This window comes from Hemiscyllium ocellatum, chromosome 21 (genome assembly GCF_020745735.1).
Source record: "Hemiscyllium ocellatum isolate sHemOce1 chromosome 21, sHemOce1.pat.X.cur, whole genome shotgun sequence".
NCBI lineage: Eukaryota > Metazoa > Chordata > Chondrichthyes > Orectolobiformes > Hemiscylliidae > Hemiscyllium > Hemiscyllium ocellatum.
In genome coordinates this window covers 65,057,275-65,074,058 of record NC_083421.1, presented here as the reverse complement: position 1 = coordinate 65,074,058, position 16,784 = coordinate 65,057,275, and the positions used below count along the sequence as shown (strand labels likewise).

General features: G+C 48.2%; 1 protein-coding gene across 2 annotated transcripts in view; it reads left to right on the top strand.

Annotated features, from left to right (window-relative positions):
- The window catches only part of LOC132825971 (collagen alpha-1(V) chain-like), a 499,923-nt gene that overhangs the window by 329,397 nt on the left and 153,742 nt on the right, over nt 1-16,784 (top strand). For both annotated transcript variants that reach the window (XM_060841664.1, XM_060841663.1), the window contains exons 16-18: nt 914-967; nt 2,452-2,505; nt 5,578-5,631. In XM_060841664.1, the coding sequence (XP_060697647.1) occupies nt 914-967; nt 2,452-2,505; nt 5,578-5,631 (162 nt within the window). The remainder of the gene's footprint in view (nt 1-913; nt 968-2,451; nt 2,506-5,577; nt 5,632-16,784) is intronic.

Here is a 16,784-nt window from a genome sequence, read left to right as displayed (position 1 = left end):
AGAAATGGGGATATTTGTCAATGATGGCACAGTGTTCAGCACTATTCACAACTCCTCACATACTGAAGCAGTCATGTTCAAATGTAACAAGATCTGGGCAATCTCCAGGCTTGGGCTGATAAGTGGCAAATAATATTTATGGCACACAAATGCCAGGCAAAGACCATTACCAATGCCTCTTGATATTCAATGGTGTTACCGTCACTGAATCTCCAATTACCAACATCCTGGGCTTTATCATTGATCAGAAACGCAACTGAACTTACCACATGAAGACAGTGGCCACAAGGACAGGTCAGAGGCTGGAAATACTTCAGCGTGTAACTCACCTTCTGACTCCCCAAAGCATGTCCACCACCTCCAAGGCACAAGTCAGGAATGTGATGGAATACTCCCCAGATGGGAAGCTCCCACACTCTGGAAGCTTGGCACAATCCAGGACAAAGCAGTCCACTTGATTGGCACCATGTCCACACACATCCGCTGCCTGTACCACTGTGATGCTCAGTAGCAGCGATGTGTACCATCTACAAGACGCACTGTAGAAATTCACCAAAGATCCTTCCAAACCCATGACCATTTCCATCGAGAAGGACAAGGGCAGCAGATCCAGGGGAACACCACCCCCTGCAAGTTCCCCTCCAAGCCCCTCACCATCCTGACTCGGAAATATATCTCCGTTTCTTCATGGTCACTGAGTGAAAACCCTGGAATTCCCTCCCAACAGCTTTGAGGGGGTTACTCCAGAATGTGGGCTGCAGCAGTTCAAGAAGACAGTTCACCACCAGCTTCTCAAGGGGGCAACTAGGGACGGGCAATAAAGAGTAGCCCAGCCAGTCAGAGTCCGAATGCTGATTGTTTGCAGAACCTGCTCCAGTGTTACACGGACTGATGGTTTCATTCTCATTCACAGGGTCCAAGAGGGGCACAAGGCCCACCCGGCCCAACAGGGAAACCAGGCCGAAGGGTAAGAGCACACGGAGCACTCAAACTGCCCCGAGATGGGGCACTTTAGGGATATGACCATTATCTCACAGGTACACATCGGGGATAGATGCTGGTCACTAGGCAGACCCCAGGGTGACAGTTCGGGCTCAGGTGTTCATGTGGCAGGAGGGTCATTGAGCAGAGGGACACAAATTGAAGGGAATCAGTAAAGAAGCCAGAGGGGGAGAGGAGGAGAATGTTCCGGACACAGTGAGTTGTCGTGTTCTGTGAAGTGCTGCCGAGAGGGCAGTGGGAACAGACTCAACAGGAATCTCCCAAAGGGGGAAGGGTGACCTGAAGGTGGAAAGACAAAGGGTTGAAGTTGTGTTCAGTGACCCAGCCTGAAGGGCGGTTCATGGGGAGTCTGGGTTAGTGGGTCAAGGGACCCCCCGCCTCAGGAACAACAGATGGGAATGTCGAATGGAATAAGACATCTGGAGAAAACCGGGATCAACTTCAGAGGAATTCAAATGATGACTGGTTATTGGACCAAACGCTTCAGTATACAGGGAGAGCAGGTTTGATAGGCAGCAAGAAATGTCCTCTGGCTCTACGCAGAATTGGGCAGGTAGGATAGAGAGGGGGAACAATCCATAACATCCTATACCCCAGTGAGAGTCAGTGTGTGTGGGAGCTGTACCCCAGTGAGAGTCAGTGTGTGTGGGACTGTACCCAGTGAGAGTCAGTGTGTGTTGGAGCTGTACCCCAGTGAGAGTCAGTGTGTGTGGGAGTGTGCCCCAGTGAGAGTCAGTGTGTGTGGGACTGTACCCAGTGAGAGTCAGTGTGTGTTGGAGCTGTACCCCAGTGAGAGTCAGTGTGTGTGGGAGTGTGCCCCAGTGAGAGTCAGTGTGTGTGGGACTGTACCCCAGTGAGAGTCAGTGTGTGTGAGAGCTGTACCCCAGTGAGAGTCAGTGTGTGTGGGAGTGTGCCCCAGTGAGAGTCAGTGTGTGTGGGACTGTACCCCAGTGAGAGTCAGTGTGTGTGAGAGCTGTACCCCAGTGAGAGTCAGTGTATGTGGTACTGTACCCCAGTGAGAGTCAGTGTGTGTGGGAGCTGTACCCCAGTGAGAGTCAGTGTGGGTGGGACTGTACCCCAGTGAGGGTCAGTGTGTGTGGGAGTGTACCCCAGTGACAGTCAGTGTGTGTGGGACTGTCCCCCAGTGAGGGTCAGTGTGTGTGGGAGCTGTACCCCAGTGAGAGTCAGTGTGGGTGGGACTGCACCCCAGTGAGGGTCAGTGTGTGTGGGAGTGTACCCCAGTGAGAGTCAGTGTGTGTGGGACTGTCCCCCAGTGAGGGTCAGTGTGTGTGGGACGGTCCCCCAGTGAGGGTCAGTGTGTGTGGGAGCTGTACCCCAGTGAGGGTCAGTGTGTGTGGGACTGTCCCCCATGAGGGTCAGTGTGTGTGGGAGTGTACCTCAGTGAGGGTCAGTGAAATGATTTTTGTTTCTGTGTCCTTTGTGTTTTAGGGTCGAGCTGGAGCTGATGGATCGAGGGGAATGCCAGGCCCACCTGGGAGGAAGGTACACGGAAATTATCACAGCATGGCGTGTTCCTTCCATTCGCTGGCTGTCTAGGACAGTCCCGTTACACACGTAACCCCCTGGTCATTCAAACCCTCTTGGCTCTGTTTTCCAAGGTTTTAAGTGGTTGGAAGGGGTGGGGTCTGTAGTAATCAGCACGTCAGGCTGTGTCTCACAGAGTGCACACAGAAGTGGAGGAGCCACTGAAGCACAGACTTATACATGCACACATACACACACTCACATACACTCACACACACACACACACTCAGACACACACTCCACACACACTCACACACACACACACAAACTCACACACACACTCTACACACACTCCACACACACACTCACACACACTCCACACACACACACACACTCATACACAAACTCACACACACACTCACACACACTCTACGCACACTCCACACACACACTCTACACACACTCCACACACACACACACACACACACACTCTACACACACTCCACACACACACTCCACACACACAAACTCACACACATACTCACACACACACTCTACACACACTCCACACACACTCTACACACACTCACACACACTCCACACACACTCCACACACACTCCACACACACACACACTCATACACAAACTCACACACACTCCACACACACTCTACACACACTCCACACACACACACTCACACACATACACACACACTCTACACACACTCCACACACACTCTACACACACACTCACACACACTCTACACACACTCCACACACACACACTCTACACACACTCCACACACACTCCACACACACTCCACACACACACACACACACTCTACACACATCCACACACACCCACACACACACACTCTACACACACTCCACATACACACACTCACCACACACTCCACACACACTCACACATACTCACACACACTCCACAAACACACTCTACACACACACACTCACACACAAACTCTCACACACTCTACACACACACTCACACACAAACACACACGCACTCACACACACTCTACACACCTTCCACACACACACACTCACACACAAACTCACACACACTCTACACACACTCCACACACACAAACACATACACACACACACTCACACAAACTCACACACACACTCACACACACTCTACACACACTCCACACATACACTCATACACAAACTCACACTCACTCTACACACACTCCACACTCACACACACTCACACACACACTCACACAGAAACTCACACACACACTCTCTCACATACACATGCAGACACACACACACACACACTCTCACATAGACAGATGCACAAACATACACACACACACACTCACACGCACACACACACAGACAAACACACACAGACACACACACTCACTCACACATGACATGCACTGAATCCTGAAGAAGGGCTTATGCCCGAAACGTCGAGTCTCCTGTTCCTTGGATGCTGCCTGACCTGCTGCGCTTTTCCAGCAACACATTTTCAGCTCTGATCTCCAGCATCTGCAGACCTCACTTTCTCCATACACACATACACTGACACACACACATGCACAAAATTACACACACAGACACACATATGCATACGCAGACACACACATACACACTCACTCACACTCTCATACACACACACATACACACTCACTCACACTCTCATACACACACGCAGACACATTCACTCACACAGACACACACACACGCACATAGATACACTCACACACGCTCACTCACTCAGAAATACATAGACACACACATAGTCACACACACATATACTCACTAACACATACAGATGCGTGCTCACACAGACATGCAGACACACTTACTCTCTCACACACACACTCTCACACAGATACACACACACGCACTCACACAGACACATGCACACACGCATGGTCACTCACAAACAGACACACACACAAACAAGCACACATACACACACACACATATGCAGACACACGCTCACACACACACACATTCACGCACACACGTATACAAACACATGCACACAAATACACACTCACACACAAATGCGCACAAACAGACACACAGACCCATATCATACACTCACTTACACACATACAGACACACACTCACGCAGGCACACACACACACACATGCACACAGATACACAGACTCACACACACACGATCACTCACAGGCACATAGACACACACTCACTCACACACACAAACACACACAGTGTCACACAAATACATACACACTCAGACACATTCTCACAGACACACATACACAATTATACACACAAACACATACACGCACGTACACACGCACACACAAACATGCACACAGACACATACACTCACGTACGGACACATACACATGCATATACACACACACACGCATATACACACATACACACACACACATATGCAGACACACGCTCACACACACACACATTCACGCACACACGTATACAAACACATGCACACAAATACACACTCACACACAAATGCGCACAAACAGACACACAGACCCATATCATACACTCACTTACACACATACAGACACACACTCACGCAGGCACACACACACACACACATGCACACAGATACACAGACTCACACACACACGATCACTCACAGGCACATAGACACACACTCACTCACACACACAAACACACACAGTGTCACACAAATACATACACACTCAGACACATTCTCACAGACACACATACACAATTATACACACAAACACATACACGCACGTACACACGCACACACAAACATGCACACAGACACATACACTCACGTACGGACACATACACATGCATATACACACACACACGCATATACACACAGACACACACACACATGCACGCATGTGCACACACGCCCATATACACACACACGTGCATACACATACACACACACACGTATACACACATGCGCGTAAGCACACACACAGACAGACATACACACATACACCTGCGCGCATTCACACACACACACCCGCATGCACGTGCACTCATGTGTGTGTGTGTGTGCTGCATTATCTATACTGACTGTGAAAATTATTTGAAATTAAACTGCATTTCTTTAACATTTGACAGGGAGATCGAGGATTTGATGGACTCCCTGGGCTTCCGGGTGAGAAGGGAAACAGAGTAAGTGCTGACCTTATTTTCTTCCAGGAGGTGTTGTTCACTGATTGAGGGTCTCGCCTCGAGTGTGTTATTGAAGGTAGTCAAGCTTTAACGACAACCCCCTCCCCCCTCTCCTGGCCCAGGATTGGTGACTCCTGGAGATACAAGAGAAATCTGATTCAGCATCTCTCTCCATGCCCTGGGTGTGTACAGGTAGCATTATCCTGTATCTAATCCCTTGCTGTCCTGGAAGTATTTGAAAGGGGCAGTGTTGAGGGAACTTTACTCTGTATGGAATTATAGAGTTTCTGTAGTCTGGAAGCAGGTCATGGCCCCATTGAGCCCACACCAATCCTCTGAAGAGCTGCCCACCCTATCGCCATAACCCTGCATTTCCCGACCTGCACATGTATGGACTGTGGGAGGAAACCGGAGCACCCGCAGGAAACCCACGCAGACACAGGGAGAACGTGCAAACTCCACACAGACAGTCATTGAAGGCTGGGATCAAACCCGGGTCCCTGGCGCTGTGAGGCAGCAGCGCTAACCACTGAGCCACCGTGCCACCCCAGTATCTGACTGGGTGTTTGCTGACTCTGCTACTGTCTCCCACCTTGTGTGAAGTGAGCCCAGTGCTGGCTGTTTTGTCTAATCAGCCTGTTTAGAGATGTTGTGGCAGACATTCTGATGCAGGTGGGGCCTGAATGCAGGCCTCCTGGCTCAGAGGTAGGGACACTACACTACACCACAGGAGCTTAACAACATAACAAATATGAGCAGGAATAGGCCCCTGGTCCTTGGAGGCCGCTCTGCCATTCAATAAGATCCTGGCTGACCTTTTCCTGGCCTCAGCTCCACTTACCCACCCTCTCACCATCATCCTTCGTTCCTTTCCTGTTCAAACAATCGATCTATCTCTGCCTTAAAAACATTCAACAAGGTCGCTTCATCAACTTCACAGGTTCACAACCTTCTGGGTGAAGGAGTTCCTCCTCAACTCAGCCCTGAACCTGCCTCCGCTTCTTTTGAGGCTAAGGCCCCTGGTTCTTGTTTCACCCCCGAGCCCCCCTCCACCCCTTTAGAGTTGGGCTGGAGTTGATAGATCGAGGGGAATGCCAGGCCCACCTGGGAGGAAGGTACACTGAAAGTATCCACCAAATGCAGCACGACGCGTTCCCTTCTCTCTTACCAATTCCCTTGGTCATTTCATATGTTTCTGTAAGGCATCATCTCCCTCTTTTAAATTCCAGTGAGTGTAGTTTTGGTCTCCTCTTCAGTTAACCCCCTCAACTGCAGAATCAACCGCGTGAACCTCCTCTGCGTCCCCTCCGGTGTCAGTCCATCCTTTCTAAAGAAAGGAGACCAAAACCGTACACAGTACTCCAGGTATGGCCTCACCAGTGTCCTGGTCATGAAGGACAATATTCCATTTGCCTTCTATATTGCCTACTGCACCTGTAAACCAACTGTTTGCAATTCATGTCCATGGACACCCAGGTCCCTCTGCACGGTAACATGCTGTAATTTTCCATCAGTTAAATCACAGCTAATTTTGTTGTTATTGCCTATGGAGTCTTCGGGTCACAGAGATGTACAGCATGGAAACAAACCCTTCAGCCAACCCGTCCATGCCAACCAGATATCCCAACCCAATCTAATCCCACCTGTCAGCACCCGGCCCATATCCCTCCAAACCCTTCCTATTTATATACCCATCCAAATGCCTCTTAAATGTTGCAATTGTACCAGCCTCCACCACATCCTCTGGCAGCTCATTCCATACACGTACCACCCTCTGTGTGAAAAAGCTCTCCCTGAGGTCTCTTTTATATCTTTCATCTCTCACCCTAAATCTATGCCCTCTAGTTCTGGACTCCCCCATCACCAGGGAAAAGACTTTGCCTATTTTCCTATCCATGCTCCTCATGATTTTGTAAACCTCTATAAGTCACCCCTCAGCCTCCAACACTCCAGGGAAAACAGCCCCAGCCTGTTCAGCCTCTCCCTCCAATCCTGGCAACATCCTTGTAAATCTTTTCTGAACCCTTTCAGGTTTCACAACATCTTTCCCATAGGGAGGAGACCAGAATTGCAAGCAATATTCCAACAGTGGCCTAACCAATGTCCTGTACAGTCGCAACATGACCTCCCAACTCCTGTACTCAATACTCTGACCAATAAAAGAAAGCATATCAAACACCTTCTTCACTATCCTATCTACCTGCGACTCCACTTTCAAGGAGCTATGAACCTGCACTCCAAGGTCTCTTTGTTCAGCAACACTCCCTAGGACCTTACCATTAAGTGTATAACTCCTGCTAAGATTTGCTTTCCCAAATGCAGCACCTCACATTTATCTAAATTAAACTCCATCAGCCACTACTCAGCCCATTGGCCCATCTGATCAAGATCCTGTTGTAATCTGAGGTAACCCTCTTCGCTGTCCACTACACCTCCAATTTTGGTGTCATCTGCAAACTTACTCACTGTACCTCTTATGCTCGCTTCCAAATCATTTATGTAAATCACAAAAAAGTAGAGGACCCAGCACCGATCCTTGTGGCACTCCACTGGTCACAGGCCTCCAGTCTGAAAAACAATCCTCCACCACCACCCACTGTCTTCTACCTTTGAGCCAGTTCTGTATCCAAATGATTAGTTCTCCCTGTATTCTGTGAGATCTGACTTTGCTAATCAGTCTCCCATGGGGAACCTTGTCAAACGCCTTACTGAAGTCCATATAGATCACATCTACTGCTCTGCCCTCATCAATCCTCTTTGTTACTTCTTCAAAAAACTCAATCAAGTTTGTGAGACATGATTTCCCATGCACAAAGCTATGTTGACTATCCCGAATCAGTCCTTGCCTTTCCAAATACATGTACATCCTGTCCCTCAGGATTCCCTCCAACAACTTGCCCACCACCGAGGTCAGGCTCACCAGTCTATAGCTCCCTGGCTTGTCTTTATCGCCCTTCTTGAACAGTGGCACCATGTTTGCCAACCTCCAGTATTCCAGTACCTCACCTGTGACTATCGATGATACAAATATCTCAGCAAGAGGCCCAGCAATCACTTCTCTAGCTTCCCACAGAGTTCTCGGGTACACCTGATCAGGTCCTGGGGATTTATCCACCTTTAACCGTTTCAAGACATCCAGCACTTCCTCCTCTGTAATCTGGACATTTTGCAAGATGTCACCATCTATTTCCCTACAGTCTATATCTTCCATACCCTTTTCCACAGTAAATACTGATGCAAAACATTCATTTAGTATCTGCCCCATTTTCTGCGGCTCCACACAAAAGCCGCCTAGCTGATCTCTGAGGGGCCCTATTCTCCCCCTAGTTACCCTTTTCGTCTTTAACGTATTTGTAAAAACCCTTTGGATTCTCCTTAATTCTATTTGCCAAAGCTAGCTCATGTCCCCGTTTTGCCCTCCTGATTTCCCTCTTAAGTATACTCCTACTTCCTTTATACTCTGCTCAGGATTCACTCGATCTATCCTGTCTATACCTGACATATGCTTCCTTCTATTTCTTAACCAAACCCTCAATTTCTTTAGTCATCCAGCATTCCCTATACCTACCAGCCTTCCCTTTCACCCTGACAGGAATATACTTTCTCTGGATTCTAATTATCTCATTTCTGAAGGCTTCCCATTTTCCTGCCGTCCCTTTACCTGCGAACACCTGCCTCCAATCAACTTTCAAAAGTTCTTGCCTAATACCGTCAAAATTGGCCTTTCTCCAATTTAGAACTTCAACTTTTAGATCTGGGCTATCCTTTTCCATCACTATTTAAAAACAAATAGTATTATGGTCGCTGGCCCCAAAGTGCTCCCCCACTGACACCTCAGTCACCTGCCCTGCCTTATTTCCCAAGACTAGGTCAAGTTTTACACCTTCTCTAGTAGGTACATCCACATACTGAATCAGAAAACTTTCTTGTACACACTTAAGAAATACCTCTCCATCCAAATCCTTAACACTATGGCAATCCCAGTCTGTGTTTGGAAATTTAAAATCCTGACCATAACCACCCTATTATCCGCATAAGTAACTGAGATCTTCTTACAAATTGTTTCTCAATTTCCCTCTGACTATTGGGCATCTATAATACAATCCCAATAAGGTGATCGTCCCTTTCTTATTTCGCAGTTCCACCCAAATAACTTCCCTGGATGTAATTCTGGGAATATCCTCCCTCAGCACAGCTGTAATGCTATCCCTGATCAAAAACACCACTCCCCCTCCTCTCTTGCCTCCCTTTCTATCCTTCCTGTAGCATTTGTATCCTGGAACATTAAGCTGCCAGTCCTGCCCATCCCTGAGCCATGTTTCCGTAATTGCTATGATATCCCAGTCCCATGTTCCTAACCATGCCCTGAGTTCATCTGCCTTCCCTGTTAGGCCCCTTGCATTGAAATAAATGCAGTTTAATTTATTAGTCCTACCTTGTCCCTGCCTGCCCTGACTGGTTGACTCACTTCTGTTCTCAACTGTACCAGTCTCAGATCGATCTCTTCCCTCACTATCTCCCTGGGTCCCACCCCACCACCTTACTAGTTTAAATCCTCCCAAACAGTTTTAGCAAATTTCCCTGCCAGTATATTAGTCCCCTTCCAATTTAGACCATAAGACCATAAGACATAGGAGTGGAAGTAAGGCCATTCGGCCCATCGAGTCCACTCCACCATTCAATCATGGCAATCCGTCCTTCTTGTACAGGTCACTTCTACCCCAAAAGAGATTCCAATGATCCAAAAATGTGAATCCTTCTCCCATACACCAGCTCCTCAGCCATGCATTCATCTGCTCTATCGTCCAATTCCAGCTCTCACTAGCTCGTAGCACCGGGAGTAATCCAGATATTACTACTCTCGAGGACCTCCTTTTTAAATTCCAGCCTAACTCTCTGTAATCTCCCTTCAGAATCTCAACCTTTTCCCTTCCTATGTCATTGGTTCCAATATGGACAATGACCTCTTGCTGGCCTCTCTCCCCCATGAGAACATTCTGCCCCCTCTCTGAGACATCCTTGATCCTGGCACCAGGGAAACAATACGCCATTCTGATTTTTTGCAACTGGCCACAGAAATGTCTGTCAGTACCTCGGACTAGACAGTCCCCTAACACAGGAGAAAGTGAGGACTGCAGATGCTGGAGATCAGAGCTGAAAAATGTGTTGCTGGAAAAGCGCAGCAGGTCAGGCAGCTTCAAAGGAGCCGGAGAATCGATGTTTCAGGCATAAGCCCTTCTTCAAGAATGAAGATGGGCTCATGCCCGAAATGTTGATTCTCCTGCTCCTTTGATGCTGCCTGACCTGCTGCGCTTTTCCAGCAACACATTTTTCAGTCTCCTAACACAATTGATCTCTTGGAACCCGACATACCCCTCGTTGCATTAGAGCCAGTCTCAATACCAGAAACTTGGCTGTTTGTGCTACGTTCCCCTGAGAATCCATCACCCCCTACATTTTCCAAAACAGCATACCTGTTTGAAGTGGGGATAGCCACAAAAGACTCCTGCACTAGCTGCCTACCTCTCTTACCTTTCCTGGAGTTAACCCATCTATGAGACTGTATCTGAGACTTTCCCCCCTTCCTATAACTGCCATCCATCACATCCCCTTTCGATCTGATAGGATTCGCAACCAACAGCATTTATTGCAGATATAATCCTCAGTATCCCGTAAACTTTCCCTAAACTCCCACATCTGACAGGAAGAGCATATCACTCTATTAAATAGCACCAGCTTATTCCTCTATAAAACACTGCTCCAGGCTAACTTAATACATATGGCTTATATTTTTAAGTTTAATCGAGACATATCTCAATAAAACGTATAATGAAGAAATAGCCCGTTCTACTCACGACTGCAGACGTACTGTATGGCCACATTTAAAATGATCCACTGAGCTGATCCTGTGCTGTGACCTCTCCCAAACAGGTTCCTCTCTGAATTGCACTGTTTATGAATTTTCCCAGACACACTCCAAATGTCCATGAATTCAAAAACAGCTAAGGCAGTAACTGTGCAGGTTCCCTGCTGTGTCAGATAGCAGTGTGGGGTTTTCTCTCTCTCTCTCTCTCTCTCTCTCTCTCTCTCTCTCTCTCTCCTGCACTGTCCTCACCATGTGTTTCCTTCGTCTGCTCTCCTCCCTTTTAAACCTGCTGTGGTGTTGATTTTTTTTCTTCAAAGTTCCAAAACAATGCAGCAGCATATAAACCAGGAATTACTGCTCCTGGAATTAGAGGAAATCACCTCCAGCCCCTAAAATACCTCAAAAAAAAAGGAGCAGCCTGTTACAGCCAGAAATTTTTCCCATCCTTCATCTGAAAATGGATGAGCTCACATTGACCCAACATCGTGCTCCATCTGCGAGACTTGCACACTCCCTTCACCTTATCTACTAGCTTCTTGGAGCTCAGTGCTCTGCTTGGGAGTTTGGGCTGTTGTGTCGGTGTGTGAGCAGTGTGAAAGCTCCTGTCAGTTTAACCCATTCACTTCTCCAGGAAGGAGCCTGCCTGCTGTCATTCAATGCACCTCATCACCTCAGCATCTGGTCAAACAGAGAGCTCTCTCTGACAGGGTTCAGACATGGGGGACAAAGAGGACGGAGAGTTCAAGAGGAGGGTAAATCGAAAGGATCAGGCAGCATTGCAGACAGTGATAGCCAGGGAGACACAGGATGGGACAAAGGTGGGTTAGGTGGGTTAACCATGGAGTTACAGGGATAGAATGGGATGCTCTTCAGAGGATTGATGCAGACATGATGGGCAGAATGGCCTCTACAGTCTACAGGCATAAAACAAGCATGGCAAATAGGTGCAAAGGGCAGTTAAAAGGTAATGAGACAAAATGAATTGTCCTCTACTTGAATGAGCATAATATTCTGAATAAGGGAGTTATCAGCACAAATGGAAGTTAATGGGTCTGATCTCGAGGCTGTTACCGAGTGATAGTCAGAAGGAGATCCGAGCTCTGTACTGAACCTCCAGGGGCTATGGGGCTTTTCGAGAGGACAGGCAAGAGGAATGGGATGGGTGGATTTGTTCAGACAAGATGGGGCTAGTGTGTTAGTTAGAAATGATCTTGACTCAGAAGACACAGAATTCATGTGGGTGGAGCTAGGAGACAATAGTCTCAGGTCCCCTAACCGTAGCTGTACAGTTGGACAGAGTAAGTCAAAAGTTAATGAGGTCATATAACAAATGCAGTTCATTAATCATGGGTGACTTTAATCTTCATATAGATCAGGATAGTCAGGGGTATGTTTTAAAAACCAATAAAAAATGACCAAAACTTAATAAAGAGGAAGAAAATAACCTTTGAATGTAAACTAGCAAGTTACATAAAAACAGACCACATCTTAAATACAGTGAACAATTTGAGCCTCTCAACTAAGGAATGACATTCTGGCGTTGGAGCCAATCCAGAGAAAGTTTATTCGGCTAATGCCAGGTATGGAGGGACTGACTTGTGGTTGAACAGGTTGGGGCTGTACTCATTGGAGTTTTGAAGAGTGAGAGACAATCTTATTGAACATTTAAGATCTTTGGGAGCTTGACAGAGGAGATGTAGAGTGGTTGTTTTCCCTTGGAACATAGAACAGTACAGTACAGTCCAGGCCCTTCGGCCCTCGATATTGTGCCGACCAGCACCACTCCCCACCTCTTCCTCCGCTTCATTAATGACTGCATTGGCGCCACCTCGTGCTCCCGCGTGGAGGTTGAGCAGTTCATCAACTTCACCAACACATTCCACCCTGACCTTAAATTTACCTGGACCATCTCTGACACCTCCCTCCCCTTCCTGGACCTCTCCATCTCCATTAATGACAACCGACTTGACACTGACATTTTTTACAAACCCACCGACTCCCACAGCTACCTGGATTACACCTCTTCCCACCCTACCTCCTGCAAAAATGCCATCCCGTATTCCCAATTCCTCCGCCTCTGCCTTATCTGCTCCCAGGAGGACCAGTTCCACCACAGAACACACCAGATGGCCTCCTTCTTTAGAGACCGCAATTTCCCTTCCCACGTGGTTAAAGATGCCCTCCAACGCATCTCGTCCACATCCCGCACCTCCGCCCCCAGACCCCACCCCTCCAACCGTAACAAGGACAGAACGCCCCCCCCCCCCCCCCCCGGTGCTCACCTTCCACCCTACAAACCTTTGCAAACAATAAATCATCTGCCGACATTTCCGCCACCTCCAAACAGACCCCACCCCCAGGGATATATTTCCCTCCCCAACCCTTTCCGCTTTCTGCAAAGACCATTCCCTCTGTGACTACCTGATCAGGTCCACGCCCCCCTACAACCCACCCTCCCATCCTGGCACTTTCCCCTGCCACCACAGGAACTGTAAAACCTGTGCACACACCTCCTCCCTCACCTCCATCCAAGGCCCTAAAGGAGCCTTCCACATCCATCAAAGTTTTACCTGCACATCCACTAATATCATTTATTGTATCCTTTGCTCCCGACGCGGTCTCCTCTACATTGGGGAGACTGGGCACCTCCTAGCAGAGCGCTTTAGGGAACATCTCCGGGACACCTGCACCAATCAACCACACCGCCCTGTGGCCCAACATTTCAACTCCCCCTCCCACTCTGCCGAGGACATGGAGGTCCTGGGCCTCCTTCACCGCCACTCCCTCACCACCAGACGCCTGGAGGAAGAACGCCTCATCTTCCACCTCGGAACACTTCAACCCCAGGGCATCAATGTGGACTTCAACAGTTTCCTCATTTCCCCTCCCCCACCTTACCCTAATTCCAACCTTCCAGCTCAGCACTGTCCCCATGACTTGTCTTACCTGCCTATCTTCCTTTCCACCTATCCACACCACCCTCCTCTCTGACCTATCATCTTCATTCCACCCCCATTCACCCCTTGTGCTTTTGCTACCTTCCCCCACCCTCCTCCCTGACCTATCACCTCCATCCCCACCCCCACGCCCACTCACCTATTATACTCTATGCTACTCTCTCCCCACTCCCTCCCTCCTCTCATTTATCTCTGCATCCTTCAGACACTCTGCCTGTTTGCCTGATGAAGGGCTTTTACCCGAAACATCAATTTCTCTGTTCCTCGGATGCTGTCTGAACTGCTGTGCTTTTCCAGCACCACTCTAATCCAGGATCCTATATCCCATCTGACCCAGGCGACTTATCTATCCTCATGTTTTTCAAAATTTCTAGCACATCCTCCTCCTTAACATTAACCTGTTTGAGGGTATTAGCCTGTTTCACGCTGTCCTCACAAATGCCAAGGTCCCAAGGTCCCTCTCAGTAGTAAATACTGAAGCAAAGTATTGGTTAAGAACCTCCCCTACTTCCTCCAACTCCAGGCACAAGTTCCTTCCACTGTCCCTGACCATACCCTCACTCTGGCCATCCTCCTGTTCCTCACATAGATGTGAATGCCGTGGGGTATTCCTTAATCCCACCCACCAAGGCGTTTTCATGCCCCCCCCTTTCGAACTGAACTCAGTTCATTCTTCAGTTCCTTCCTGACTTCCTTGTAACCCTGTAAAGCCCTGTCTAATCCATCCCTTCTCAGCCATAAGTAAGCTTCCTTCTTCCTCTTGACTAGGTGTTCCTCATCTCTTGTCATCCAAGGTTCCTTGCCTCAGTGAGACAAACCCGTCCAGCTCTATCAGCAAGTGCTCCCTGAACAACCTCCACATTTCTGTCATGCATTTCCCTGAGAATATCTGTTCCCAATTTATGCCTCATAGTTCCTGCCTAACAGCATTGTAATCTCCCCTCCCACAATTACATACTTTCCCAGACCATCTGCTCCCCTCCCTCTCCATGGCGATAGTAAAGTTCAGGGAGTTGTGATCACTGTCACCAAAATGCTCTCCCACTGTGAGATCTGATGCCTGACCTGGTTCATTGCCAAGCACCAAATCCCTCTAGTCAGCCTACCTACATATTGAGTCAGGAATCCTTCCTGGACACTCCTGACAAAGTCTGCCCAATCCAAACTATTTGCACAATTCCAGTCAATATTAGGCAAGTTGAAGTCACCCATGACAACAACCCTATTACTTCTGCACCTTTCCAAAATCTGACCCCCAATGTGCTCCTCCATGTCTCTGTTGCTCTTGGGGGGGTCTGTGGAAAACTTCCAATAAAGTGACCGCTCCTTTCCTGTTTCTGACTTCCACCCAGACTGACTGCTCCCCTTATGCGAGAGTCCAGGAGCAGACAGCATCATCCCAGGATAGGAGGTCACTTATTTAAAACAAAGATGAGAAGGAATTTCTTCTGTGAGAGGGGCGTGAATCTGTGAATCCTTCGCTGTTGGATCTGTTTTGTTAAGTATGTTCACAGCTAAGATAGACTGTTAATCAATAAGGGAATCGAGGAATAGGAAAAAGACTGGAAAGTGGAGTGAGGATGATCAGATCAGTAATATGTCATTAAATGACAGAATGGACTCAGTGGGCTGAATGGCCAACTGGTCTGATAGTCTTATTTCTTCTCTCTCCTCCCCTTACATTCGACTTCACCACAGCCTCATGAACTGAGATGATCCCTGCCCTGTTCGGCCTCCAATCTCTCCCTCCAATCTCTCCCTCCAATCTCTCCCTCCAATCTCTCCCTCCAATCTCTCCCTCCAATCTCTCCCTCCAATCTCTCCCTCCAATCCCTCCCTCCACTCCTTCTCTGCACTCCTTTGCCTCTGTCCCTCCACTCCCTATCTCAACTCCTTTACTCTCTCTCTCCCACGACTCTGTCCCTCGATTCCCTCCCCTCCTGCATTCTATTGTTGTTCTGGATAAGACTGGTCAGTCAGGTGGTGGAGGGTTGTTTTTCAGACTGGAGGCCTGTGACCAGTGGAGTGCCACAAGGATCGATTGGGGGCAGATGTTCGCGAGACACTAAACAAGTATTTTGCATCAGTTTTATTATGGAAAAGGTCATGGAAGGTATAGAATGTAGGGAAATAGATGGTGACATCTTGAAAAATGTCTGTACTACAGAGGAAGAAGTGTTGGATGTCATGAAATGCATAAAGGTGGGTAAATCCCCAGGACCTGATCAGGTGTGCCCCACATCTCAGTGGGAAGGTAGGGATGTGATTGCTGGGCCCCTTGTTGAGAAATTTGTATCATCATTGATCATCACAGGTGAGGTGCCAGAAGA